General features: G+C 37.7%; 1 protein-coding gene across 3 annotated transcripts in view; it reads right to left on the reverse strand.

The window, feature by feature from the left end:
* Positions 1 to 13,395, reverse strand: part of NUP153 (nucleoporin 153) — a 45,083-nt gene that overhangs the window by 12,745 nt on the left and 18,943 nt on the right. For 2 of the 3 annotated variants that reach the window (XM_071736392.1, XM_071736391.1), the window contains exons 4-15: positions 12,846 to 12,985; positions 12,635 to 12,763; positions 10,610 to 10,726; positions 10,437 to 10,481; positions 10,284 to 10,337; positions 6,174 to 6,320; positions 5,581 to 5,633; positions 3,388 to 3,523; positions 1,684 to 1,821; positions 825 to 917; positions 496 to 586; positions 86 to 205 (exon numbers count right to left, since the gene is read on the reverse strand). In XM_071736392.1, coding sequence (XP_071592493.1) covers positions 86 to 205; positions 496 to 586; positions 825 to 917; positions 1,684 to 1,821; positions 3,388 to 3,523; positions 5,581 to 5,633; positions 6,174 to 6,320; positions 10,284 to 10,337; positions 10,437 to 10,481; positions 10,610 to 10,726; positions 12,635 to 12,763; positions 12,846 to 12,985 — 1,263 coding nt within the window. The remainder of the gene's footprint in view (positions 1 to 85; positions 206 to 495; positions 587 to 824; positions 918 to 1,683; positions 1,822 to 3,387; positions 3,524 to 5,580; positions 5,634 to 6,173; positions 6,321 to 10,283; positions 10,338 to 10,436; positions 10,482 to 10,609; positions 10,727 to 12,634; positions 12,764 to 12,845; positions 12,986 to 13,395) is intronic. The other variant, XM_071736393.1, reaches the window with a different exon arrangement.

Genomic DNA, 13,395 nt, shown 5'->3' on the forward strand with positions numbered 1-13,395 from the left:
GCTGTGCTGTTTTGTTTTAAAATCAATGCAGTTACATGATAGCGTATTCTTTCAGTAATGTTTTAAAAGGAGTTTATTATCTCACCAGGGCTTTTTAGAATGTCTAACACACTTCCTTCCTTTAAGACCTTCGCAGGTTTGGGGGCTCCATCATACTCTTCTTTTTCTTCCTTCTTATTGCTGGTGCTGTTTACAGTGGTGGTATCTTTAGAAACAAAACAAACAAACAAAAAACCTTTTACGAAGAAACCCACTTAAAATACATTCACAGTTCCTAGAAAAAAAGAATTTTCTACTGCAATACTTCATATAAGAATCTTCAAAATTCTGCCTGGTTTGTAACAGTTTTTAATTAGAATTTAGTTCAGAGCAGACCTGTCACTCAAAACACATTTTTCCTGAAATGGCTAATATGATCAGAAAGGATAGATTTACTACTTAACACACAAAAATGATAATCAGCACTTCAGATCTGAAATGCCAGAAGATCCTCACCTTGAGTAAGTAAGGATGTCACTGGTGTGTCACTGGATCCGGAAACCTCTGCTGATTTTACAACAGGAACACTAAATGTAAACCCAATCTGCTGTGGAAAAGAGAGATTTTTCAGAGGCTGAAACTGAAGAAAACCTTAATTATATTTCACACAACAAAATAAAAATCTGAAAACCAGTCTTAAAACTTTTGGTATACGTGCTCCCGGACAAAGTGTAAGCCAGAAATCTCCATATTTGATTTCCACATTATCAGGGCCAATTCTGCTTTATTTTGCAATATTCTACTAAAGGCTTCAGAACAGGTTGAGCTTTATCCATCTTACTTACAGATAACGGAGGTAGCACTTCTGCCTCAGTAGATTTCACAATTGGAGATGAAAATCTGAATACAGGACTGCCAGCATTACTTACTGATTGTACCTGTATTTTCAAAAGAATTAAGAAAAACACCCTTGTGAAACAATAGCAGCTACCTGAATTCACTGACAGATGTTCTGCAGTGAAGTTCTGGCATCTCATGTTTGACATTTATTTCTAACAAACAGGTAAGAGTTATAATAACAGAAAACAAAGCTTTCAAGTGAGGATATAGTACTTACACCATCGAAAAAAAATCCCACACACCAAGGAAAAAAAAACTGAGATGCTACTTAGATCTAAATATATTAAATATATGGAAAAGTAGACCAGGCAGATTAAGAACCTTAAACTAAGTCAATTGTAATCGGAGTGTCAGCAAATACCTCAGTGTGTTAAAGCAGTTATCTGCTTCAAAACATACGAAAATATTTCAAGTACACTGGAACAGATGAACATTTCTCTTACTGCAATAATGTTCCTATTTTTGCATGCTAGACTCATACTCTACATTAGGCTTATATGACCATTAATGCAACCCCCTAATTTAGTAACCTAACTTGACATAAATACCCAACAAAATTTACATAGCTTTTGAAGCAGTCATACAACTACGTTAACCAAAAATTTGCAAGGTGTAAGATGGACAGAGGCTGAATCATGTCTTTATGTCTCCCCCCCACTTCAGAATAAACCCCCAATTTATTCAACAGGATACAAACTAATGTTGCTTAGTTTCAAGAGCACCACGGAGGAAGTTAACACGCAACAAAGAGATATACACTCATTCTTAAAAAGTTCATTCACGATGTAGAAAAACAAAAATTACCTTGCTCATCGTTGTTATTGAAACAGTGCTTGGTGACGATGAAACAGGACTACTGGGAAGAAAACTAAAGTTGAACGAAGGCAGCGATGCAGTACTGATGGGTAAGGGTACTTTTGGTAGTACTGGTTCCTCCACTTCCTAGGTGTAAATTTTAAGTGTTGTAAATTTTAATTGTTTGCATTCTTTAACAAAGCTGTACATTTTAGTTTCACTTTTACACGATGTTGCTTTCCTAGCCTGCCCCATTCTTAATTTCTTAAATAGAGAAATTTATAGATTAAGACAAAGAAAGTTTTCAAAAGGAATCTTAAATTCCCCGCCTCAGTCTGCCAGGTCATTTTGATTTATGGCAGACCTGTTTCCATGTGATAATATATTCATCACCTGCCCAGTTGGTATCTGTGCAGAGCAGAGGCACAGAGCAGATTTATTTTTGTTTTCTGTTAAAAACTCTAGTTTTTAAAGTCCTAGAGAAACATCATCCTTTCTAATTATCCTCCCATCCCTTCATTTAAGAGTACACTCTCAAGACAAATGGGAAAGTATTCCTCTTGAAAAATTGGGAGGAACAGCTGCCACACTTTATGAAGTCACTACTGCAGTGAACTTAGAATAACAATGTTTAAAGAAGTATGTAGGTTCCTTAAGAGAAAAAAAACCCCAAAAAAGATCAAATCACAAGATGCTAAAAAAACAGGAAAGCCTGATTAGTAGCATGGAAGCTCACTCTGGTAAATCTAGTCTGCATCGTGCATCAGGGTGCATATTTAAAACCCTGAAACCAGTGTACCTTAAAAACTTCTGGTCTTACCATTGCCTTTAAAACTATTTGAATAACAAGATTAGATGATGTAGAGTTTTAATGGGACTGGCCGATCTAATCATAATTTGCACAGTAGTACCAAGATCCACCCAGAAGTGACTAAGAAGAGATTTAACTTTCTACTACAGAAATTTAATGTATCTTACAGCTTACACCTATTTCACATTTTTGATTTGAAGAGTCTATTGCACTTCAATACTCAGATCATTTGTACTATAGAAACATTTGCTAGTATTTATTATTCATTTTGCATCAGCCAGAAGACTTATATAAAACTTTTATATCTACACCTTTATATCTACATCTATATATATACACTAGCAGACAGCTTACATAACATCCAATCAGAAAAATAATCTTCAAGATAATCATGATAATAGTCCTATTACACGGACTTTCCCCACTAAAACAAGAAAATCAAACTCATTGCGAGAGAGTTTTTAAGTGCCAAAAATTGTGAATTATTATTGGCAGATACGCAGAACATCATCTACTGCTTCAGAGTCTTGGCCTTTATCTTTCTACATTACTTAAATATGAAATAACAAATTAAACTTTGTTTACTTACTTGTCATTTTTTTCAAACATAATTCTTTTATAAAAACTCTACATACTGCCACCAAAATTCATCCATTCAATTGCTAATGAGAAACTTTATACTATAAAGCAACTCCAAGACAGCAGACTAAAAACTTCAAAAATAAGAAACCAAAGTCGAGACACTTGAATAGAAAAATTGGAGACTACCCTGAAACCCACAGCAAAACACCCCACAAAACTGAAGTAACATTATTATAAATTACTATGAGACCATTATCTGGAATACTTAAGTAGTGACTTAAGTAATCTTAATGAGAGCAATTAACCTAAGAGTCCCTTACCTGTTTTTCTTGTCCAGGTTTTGATATATAGTGTACTCCTCTTTCTCTTCTCATCTTGCCACCACCACCACCCACTCCTTCTCCAGGGGACAGACCATTGGATGCAGGAGTACTGAATTTAGGGTAGGTCAAATTGCTGGCACAGAACAACAGTAATAAAGTTGAGAAAATAAAAAAATTAAAAATAAAGGAAAAATAATCAACTTAGCAACTACTTTTTTCAAGATATTTATATCTACTATTAGTGCTACAACTGTCACCTAATTGGAATCAGAAAAAAACTGTTCCATGAGCTGCTCAATGCTGGTTAATATCCAAAGTTCTAAACAGCAGATCTGCATTAATAAGAACAGCAGTGAGATGGACACACATAAGAAGCAGTCACAGTAACCATTAAGGAATGATGACTAAGCCAAAAGACCTGAAATAGAACGACTGTCTTAAATAGTTATTTTCTAATGTTTTAATAGTCCAGACAGTAGAAATTTTGACTGCCAGTTCCCTAATCCTGTGATGAGGATGTATCTTTGCAGGGGTATAAAAGAACAACTAAAAACATACACAATGAGAGAGCACGTGTGTGTGCATGCATGTGCACAAAATGCTGCCTGCAGCTCTTATGGAATAGAGAGGCTTAAACTAATACAGTAAAAGCTTCAGAAACACCAGCAGAAGCAGCAGAGGTGTTTGGGTGTGCCAACATTCCAAAAGTCTTTTCAGACATGAATACAGATCCCTTTTGTAAGGCATACAAAAGCATTTCTCTGATCATTACAGAAGCCTAGATCCAAACCAGAAACATTTCCTAATCCAAGTGGGAAGGGAAAAGAAGAAAAAGCAACAAAAACACCTCAAAACTAACCAACAAACAAACCCCTTAACCACACCTCAAAACAGAATCGAGTTAGGGAATAACAACAACAAAAAGCTGTGTGGCATGATAATGAAGTATCCCTGAAAAAAACCTTACTGTATCAAAGTTTATCCTGTAGCCAAGCAGTCAGTCATTACAAAACTACATTTGATCACACTGGAAGACACCAGGTCAGGTTTCCAGGAGACTGAATCTCATTATTGGTCTGAACTTGTCAGATACTTGCTAACAGTCTGCTCAGCACTGTAACTACTGAAATGAAGCCAGATCCTTAAGGCCATATGCTCAAACTTTCCTCTAATCCAAACTGACAATCAATTCAAATTCTGAGAGAAATCTTATGTCAAAACAGAGTGTTATTCATACAAATTACAGGCTGCCTACAATAGCCCATACTCCTCTTCCATTAACACTGTCAGATTTTAAGGGGCAAAGTTTTCTGTCTCCAAGCAAGTCAGTCCTATCTACAAATTCTGACACAGGTTTAAAAACTAAGTAGAGTTTGGTAGGCTGGACAGAGATGTGCCAAAGTACTGCAGGTTAGCTGTATGAAGGAAATCTGGCCAGATGCCTCTTATCAGTGCTGTGTTCCTGCTCCACACACAACAAAGACTGGTTTATGGAAGGTTTTTTTTAAGAAATCCCATCTCTCTAGAGACAAAAGTAGGATATGGCAGTAAAAGTTGTGAAGCAAATAAAAATCAAGTTTTCTAAATCTCCCTTCTACATGGAAAAGAAAGAAGCCCTAATGAAGGCAAAACACTTTGAAAACTTGTAATTAAAATCTAACACCTGTTTGCACCTATGCCAAAACCTTGGAGCCAGTATCTTACAACCTTGAAAAACTGGTTGCTATGGAGTCAAACTACAAGACTCCAAAACAAAGGGCTAGTTTGGGGATTTTTTGCAAACCAAAAAATGCCCAAGGGCTCCTGTTTTTCGTGCAAACTCACAGAGCAGAATAGAGACTTCTCCATTAATCTTCTTCCACATTTTTGCTTTTTTTAAAAAAAAAAATTAAACCCCAAATACACTCCTGATCTGTAGATCACTTCACTCTACAAATTATCCTTCAGGAAGAGTAATTCCAAAGCTTTCAGATTCCAGGCAATCAAATAAAGAGCTGAAACCAACAGCTAACCCCCCTAATGAACATCAAGATGTACAAATGGTTAAACTCTCTCAAAATACAATTTTTCACTCTATTTTTCTTTTCCCTTTACTGAATGTTACTGCCCTTCCAGAAGAAGATAGACATGAAGACTACAATGACAAAGAAGAGTGCTTTCTTCTTTCAAACTTCAATATATTTGTCATACCTTTCAGATGTTTTTACTCTCTGTTCTGCGGGAAAACTCTTCTCTTTCAAACCCTGCAAGTTAAGTTTGAAAAATTTCAATATTTATCTGAATATATTTATATACTATACACAAAGCAAACAACTACTCATGTTTTGTGCTGGGCTCTTTAATTTATACCACTAAATATAGTTCATCTACTTAATCTTGTTCCTAAACACTATGGCTACCCACTTTGATCTTCAGCCTAAAAAAAAAAAAGCCTAAATTTAACACACAGTATTAACATGTTCCATCACTGATAGCTTTGTGTACAAGAGCATATGAAAAGGAAAATGTTATTTCTCTAGTTCGATGTTCTTTCACTGAGCAGTGTCTGACCCAATAGCACATTGTTGTGTTCTGAAAACAAGCCATTTACTGCTCCAAAAATGCAATTAAACCCATGAAATCTCAAAGTACTTCTCTCACAATGGCTCCCACTGTCTTAATTATTACTTCAAACATACTATTGGTACTCTTTGCCCAGAGCAAGCCCTTTAGTTGAATAACTTGTAAGGGACATTCCAAGCTTGTAAAAAGCAGGCAGATAAGGGACAAGAAAAATTACTTACTTTGTGCTTTGTATCTACCCTCAGGTGAATTTTGCTGGAATCAGTAGCTGGAGACAGAGATGGTTTAAAGTACTGGGTCCGACTTGCTGAGAGAGAGATTGACTTTGGTGTCATGAGTTTCTGGACAGGTGGATGCTGTGATTCCATCTTTGAAAGGGAAGCAGCAGTCAATTTATCTTTGCACACACACAGATTTCCATGGCATTTATTGATGAAAAAAAGATACAGAACTATAAATCTCCCACCAGCCTCAGCACCAAGTGTTTGAAAGTATTGAAAGCTTTTAGCTTGCAGAGGGAACCACCAAAATATAATAATTTGAAATTTAAAAAAGCTACAGAAGTGGCCAAAGCTTGAGAATCTTATTTAAAAATTTGGCAGTTAGCTTCATACATGTTACTATAATAAAAATAATATGCTCCCATTTTCCTCTCCTCTGCCCTCATGGCAATGATTTTTTTACTGGCTTAATCCCTTAATTTAACATTCAAAGTGTTAAGCAGCTAATTACACAGGCTTCTGGGTTTAGTTTTTTCTGTATTTTCCTCCCTTGAAGTTACACTTACCAAAAAAAAGTTGGAAAATAATTTAAAATAGTCTCATGCATGAAATTATGTTCTCATATTTTAATTTGAAATAGGTGTACTTAGAAGTACTGGTTTGACTTTCCTTGTCAAAGAAGTTCCACAGACAAGAGTTAATTTTTAATACAAAGCACTGTACATTCTGCAAAACTGGCCTAATTGAAATGTGAAACAAGACCCAAAAAAGGCTACAAGATCTATCAAAGGCTCCATCTGTGGTCCTTAGGATCACAAGAATCAGACTTAGGATGCATGCTATTATTTAAATTAGTATTAACAGAAAACAAGTGTTTACAATGCAGCTTAAATTTCACAGTATCTCCCCAACGGCTAATAAAATTGCGTAGTAATAAAATTCATGCTGTACCACTTAAAAAACAAATCAAAGTAATTATTTCTAAAAATTATTTGAATAATTTTGTAACCATGAGTAAAATTTCTGAGTGAAGGATAGCCCATTACTGGTTTTACATATGAACATAATAAAACTAGAATTGGAAGAGGACTTAACAGTCATCCTGGAAGGGACTGACAGTTATCCTTCAGTCCAGCTGCCTGATCACTGCAGGGCCTTACAAAGTTTAAGTGTTGCACTAAGGGCATTGTCTAAATGCCTCCAACACTGACAGACTCGAGGCATTGCTCACCCCTCTAGGAAGCCTCTGCCAGGTTTTGACCACCCTCTCAGGGAAGACAAGCTTCCTAATGCTAAGTCTGAACCTCCTCTGACTGATGCAGCTCTGAGCCATTCCCACGCATCCTGTCACTGGATCCCAGGGAGAAGAGCTCAGCACCTCCTTCTCCACTTCCCCTCTGAAGGAAGCTCTGGAGAGCAGTGAGATCACCCCTCAGATTTCTTATTTCCAAACAAGACCAACCCAGTGTCCTAAGCCACTCCTGATAGGACATGCCTTCCAGCCCCTCCACCAGCTTTGGTGGCCCTGCTAAAGGTTGTCTACATCTTCCTTGTAACTCCTCTCTAACTTCTTTCTAACGTGCAATGCAAATCTCCCCTCTTACAGTTTAAAGGCATTACCCCTTGTCCTGTCACTCCATACTCTTCTAAAAAGTCCCTCCCCAGCTCTCCTGTAGCCCCTTCAGATACTGGAAAGCCACTATAAGGTCTCCTTGGAGACTTTCTCTTCTCCATGCTGAACAACCCCAACTCTCTCAGCCTGTCTTCACAGGAGAGGTGCTCCAGCCCTCTGATCACCATGGCTCTCCTCCAGACACACTCAAATAGCTCCACATCTTCCTTATGCCGAGGACTCTTAGAAAGGGATACAGTACTCAAGGTGGGGTTTCATGACAGGGGAGCAGAGGAGCAGAATCACCTCCCTTGACCTGCTGGTCACCCTCCTTTTTGATCCAGAATACAGTTGGCTTTCTGAAATTGCCGGCTCATGTCCAGCTTTCCATCCAGCAGCATCCCCAGGTCATTTTCATTTTCAGGACTGCTTTCAATACCTTCATCCTCCATCCTGTACCGATACCAGGGGGTGCCCTGATCAGGGCATGTACTTCCCATGTTCCCATATACTTCCCTAGGACCATGTACTTCCCCTTGTTAAACCTCATGATGTTCACACAGACCCACTTCTCAAGCTTGTCCAGATCTCTCTGGATACCATGCTTCAGGCACGTCAACCACAACACTCAGTTTGGTGTCATCTGCAAATCTGCTGAGGGTTCACTCAATCTCACTGTCACAGATGAAGATACAGCAGTTGTTCAGTTTCATGCCACTGATGACTGATTAATTCTCCATTCTATCAAGATCCCTCTGCAAGGCCTCTTGCCCCCTCGAGACTGTCACCAGCAGCTTCCAGCTTAGTAGCAAACTTGCTAGTGGTGCAGTCAAATCCTGCCTCGAGATCATTGATAAAAATACTGAACAGAACTGGCCCTAGAATTGAGCCCTGAGGAACACTGCTGGTCACCAGCCAGATGTAGCCCCATTCACTGCAAGCCTTTGCACCCTGCCATTCAGTCAGTTCTTTACCCAGCACACTGTGTATGTAGCTGTTCATCCCAGCTACATTCAGCCTGTCAAGAAAGATGCTAGAAGGGACAGAATCAAAAGCCTTAGTAAAATTCAGAAAAATAAATCTGCCACCTTCCCTTCATCCACTAGGCAGGTTACCCTACCACAGAATGGTAAGAAATCACTTAGACGAGAAAGTACAATGAAAGAAATAAAACTCAAGCAGTTAGATGTTTAATACACTAAGAGCTAGTCTTTCTGGTGCAGATCCACAAAATAAGAAAAATACCACCAAAAATACCTGCAACAGTTTTGCCTGAGTACTCAAGTGTTCTTTCAAACATACATTTGCTTTAGCAGGAAAACACACACGGTCCACTACTTGGCACACACAATCCTCTCTCCCCTTCTCCTCAAGGACTACCCTTCCCCTGCCAAACTTTATGAATTCTAGTGTTATGAATAGACAATTCCTCTACTTTTGCCCTGTGGCAGCTGTGTGGAACATTCGCCTGCTGACTGACGTCAGGCTCTACGCTGCAAATCTGATCTGCAGATCTTCCTTAATGCTTCAGCACAGGTGTAGTTCCAGGATTTAACTGAGAGTCCATACCAGCTTTGTTTTCAATTATTTGGATAGTATTTACAGTAAATAAGTTACATGCTTTACTCAACATTCTTCTAATTTAGCATATGGTGAAAGATGATCCAGGAGACCAAGATGTTTGTAAGCTCTGAAGTAACTGTAAAATTAACTATACTTCTAATCAACAGATCAGCATAGAAACTTCTTGAGACTTTCTGACCATTTTCTCATTAAAACAGCAGAAAGTTTTCATGGAGGAAAAACCACACTTTTGTTCATTAAGTTGACTAATCTTAAAAGGGTTTTTATGGGGTTTACAACCTAATAAACTCAATGCTTTCCAAATTACAGTGATTAAAAACATTACTAGCTTTATTTTTTTAAAACAAAACTTAAAGAAACAAAGATTCATCACAGCATTACTACCAATTTAATGCTACCTCCAATTAGGAATTTAGGAGCAACAACATTTAAAATTTTTCCTCCTTACTCTGAGCAGTAATTAAAACAAAAAACCCAAGTATTATTTTTCTACTCGAAAGGAATATGGAACTCTGCACAAGTTCTGTATGCTCACTAAATCAATAATTTTCTATTTCTGACCATTTCCGCATGAGAAAGTTCTCCTAAACAGAAAGATTAACATGCAACTTAACCCTAAGTTGCAGGACAAAATAAAACTACTTTGTCTGTTCTAGAGAAGTTGCTCTTGATTGACATCTCAAGACATCACCACATAAATATAATTCTTGAGTAACTTCACAGTCCTTCATCTGGTGTGGGCAGAACAGGCATTTTTAGCAATTTCCACACAACCAAGAGAGCTACAATTCATATAATGCTAATATTAACTTGAATTCACGTGCATGCCATCACTGAGGGTTGTGACATTTCTTCTAATAGCTACAGAGCATAGGAAGTTATTTATCTCAGCCTAAGATGCTACTGGTTCTTACCTGTTTTCGTTTGGATTCGAAGCTTGTAATATTCAGCATACTCCTGTCCACAGGCTGGGGGGAGAAAAGAAGCCTAAATATTAGAGGACTGACTTTTTTTCCTAAGAGGGGGGTCCATCCAAGAAAAATGTGGGGGGGTTGCGAACAACTTACAGAAGACAGTGGACTAGAAACAGAAGATGGAATCCTTTTAGCATCCTGTGAAAAAAAACATGGCAATAAATTAAACTGGGCATTACATAAGTAAGAATTTCATCCTATACTGGCACAATTACTTTTTTCTTTTAACTTTTTTAATAAAACAGATTAAAAATCGTGCCACTTACCGCCAAAGGACTTGACATCTTCTCCAATGACTGCAAGATGCGCCGTGCTGTGGAACTTGTCACACCATAGGACTGCACACTTGCTTGTTTAGCTTTCATTTGTCTTCTTACTGGTGGCTGAAAAATTAGCATTGCAAACGTTATGATGCTTGATTCTGAATTAAGCACACATGTATTTTATGCCCTATGGCTACAATGATGATATAAACAATACTCTCATGATGACAGAGAAAAATGCACTCCCTGGGCACTCAAGCCATTCACTCTGCTGACTTGGTAGAAGTTTATGTGTGGCACAACACAGTTTGCACACAGGAAAAAGAAAAAAACCCAAACAACTTAAATGTAAAAGGTCATAAAAGGGAAGATTTTACACCTGCAGGGTGGCTGAAGTAGTAACAAGGAGAACAGAACTGAAGCAAAGGCTTGTGCTGTAGAAAGTACTTTCAGTAACAAAACAGACCTCAAGAGTTTCATGATGGTGTCAGCATACCATCTTAAAACCAATTCACACAATCACCATCAGGAATGACTAATTTTACATCTCGTCTTCTTCCTTCCCTTAAGATTAAATTTAACAGCAGATCTTTTTACTTGGCTTTAAAAAGATAAAGATCTGATTTTAACTGAACCAAATCTACCCTTGTATTTTTTATACTGAAAAAGTCAACTTCTGTTTGCACCACATGACTGAATATAATTCAAAAACTTCTTTCAGTGTGACCTTTTGGGTTTTTTTTTAAATTATGTTAAAACCCTTCATATAACCACATCATGGTTACCACGTTGCTGTGTGAAGACGCACGCTAACAACATAGGTCAGATTGCTGTAACACACAGTTTCCAGCAACAAGCAAGCTAGTCTCTCTTTTAAAAGCCTAGTATTTTGGTTCCTCTTCTCAGCATGACCCACATATATTTTGTAAAAAGTAAAAACGGATAACCAAAGAGGGCTTCTCCTTTACAGGAAATTTTGAGTAGTCTAAAGCTTGATTTAACACCAAGTCAGAACAAACCATGGGTTTTAAAGGATTCCTCTAAATCAAGAACTTGTAGGTCTCTTGTATCATGGTAGAGACAGACTGTCAGAATAGGCCCAGCAAACTATTATTTCAAATGCCTTAAAGAAAGTTCCTTTTGAATTCTGATTTTTTTTTTTCAAATAAAGGTCATTTTGATTTAAACACATTCCAAACAAAAAATATTTTTCTGACGTCCTTTCAGATTCAGATTTAGATTAAACTTTAGCTATTGAGAGTTGCTAGCAGTTCATTTTAGAACATTAAAACTCTCGGGGCAAATAACTTTTTTTCAAGAACTATCTGAATGATACCAAAATAAGATACTAGAAAGCATTTTATTTTTTAACTTGAGATCACATTTAGGACTGCATGCCTCCCTCCAGGTAACAGAAAAGGAAAGGGATCAGCAAAGCTAACTCTTACATACTTCTGTTGTGAAGACTGCAGCTTTATACAATATACCATAGCAGGAGTGTAGGCATGCTTAATATCATACCAAGTATCAGAAAGGTAGCTTTTGATAGTATAAACATAAGTTTTCAAGTTACACCATCATTACTTTTATTTCCATGCTATTTTAACATAATAAGTGTTCGAAGCCAGGTTGGATGGGGCTTTGGGAAAACTGGTCTAAAGGAAGGTGTCCCTTCCTGTGGCTGGAGGCTTGGAACTAAGTGATCTTAAGGTCCCTTCTAACCCAAGCCATTCTATGATTCAGTAAAAAGTCACAGCCAGACAATAACAGAAAACTGAATTTTTTGAAAGACTCAGCAACAGAGGAAATCCCGACTACAAACACCTAGCCAGAACCTAGGATGCTGCTGTCACTCTTGTGCATTATGGTGAGTATTTCTGGATAAACTGATAAAAGAGAACAGAAATTATTCTGAAAAGTAGGAACTGTTGCCACACTTTCAGCTCCCTGCTCGCAGCTCTTTTCTTAGTGCTACTCCTTCTGTATTTCAATTACACTTTGCCTCACAGCACGGCACTATTCTCATACCTGGTACGGAGCAATTCGTGCTTTTGTCTCCCTCGCTGCTGCAGCTGCACCACCGTAAGTGGTCTTTCCAGGGTAGAATGGAGAGTCCCCAAGCTGGCTTGTCTTAAAGACAGAAGTGTTTCCAAGTGTCTACAGAAAGGTATTAAGGTAAGCTGTTAGTAAAATGGCTACTTATTCAAATGGATGAAAATTAACACCGTGCAGTACTTACAGGAGAGGGAGTCCCAAAAGCAGATAAATTGAACGCAGGTTTTTTAGAGCTAGCTGCAGGCTGCTGTGAGAGGGAATGAGACCTTTCAGCCTCCGCGGACCAGAGCAGTGGTGCTGAAGTATTTTTTGACACTGTGATATCTGCCAAAATGACACATGCTACATGTAAATTGCCTTTATACATAGAGAACTTTAACAATAAAGATTACGCTAAATCCAGAGTCTTCAGTATAGAAAAGTAAGTCTTACAGGAGGAAAAAAGTCCCGTAACACTAACTTCTCCAGCACTCTAACTTTCAGATTTCTTCAAACAGATCAATTTCACATACAAGATGGAAACCAAGTACCAAGTCTGAACTTGAAATCTGTTCCTAGAACTGCAAATACACTACCTTTCAGGAATCTTTCAAAAGCATGTACAAGTTAATAGTATGCTTCCAATGCAGACCATTTTCTTTTTTCTTCTTTCATGGTAAAATAAAACTGAACCGAGTAAGCACTGGTGTATTTATATTGATACAAAGTTTTTCCTATGCCAGTTGAGGGTTGGA

The sequence above is a fragment of the Heliangelus exortis genome, chromosome 2, assembly GCF_036169615.1.
Source record: "Heliangelus exortis chromosome 2, bHelExo1.hap1, whole genome shotgun sequence".
Taxonomy (NCBI): domain Eukaryota; kingdom Metazoa; phylum Chordata; class Aves; order Apodiformes; family Trochilidae; genus Heliangelus; species Heliangelus exortis.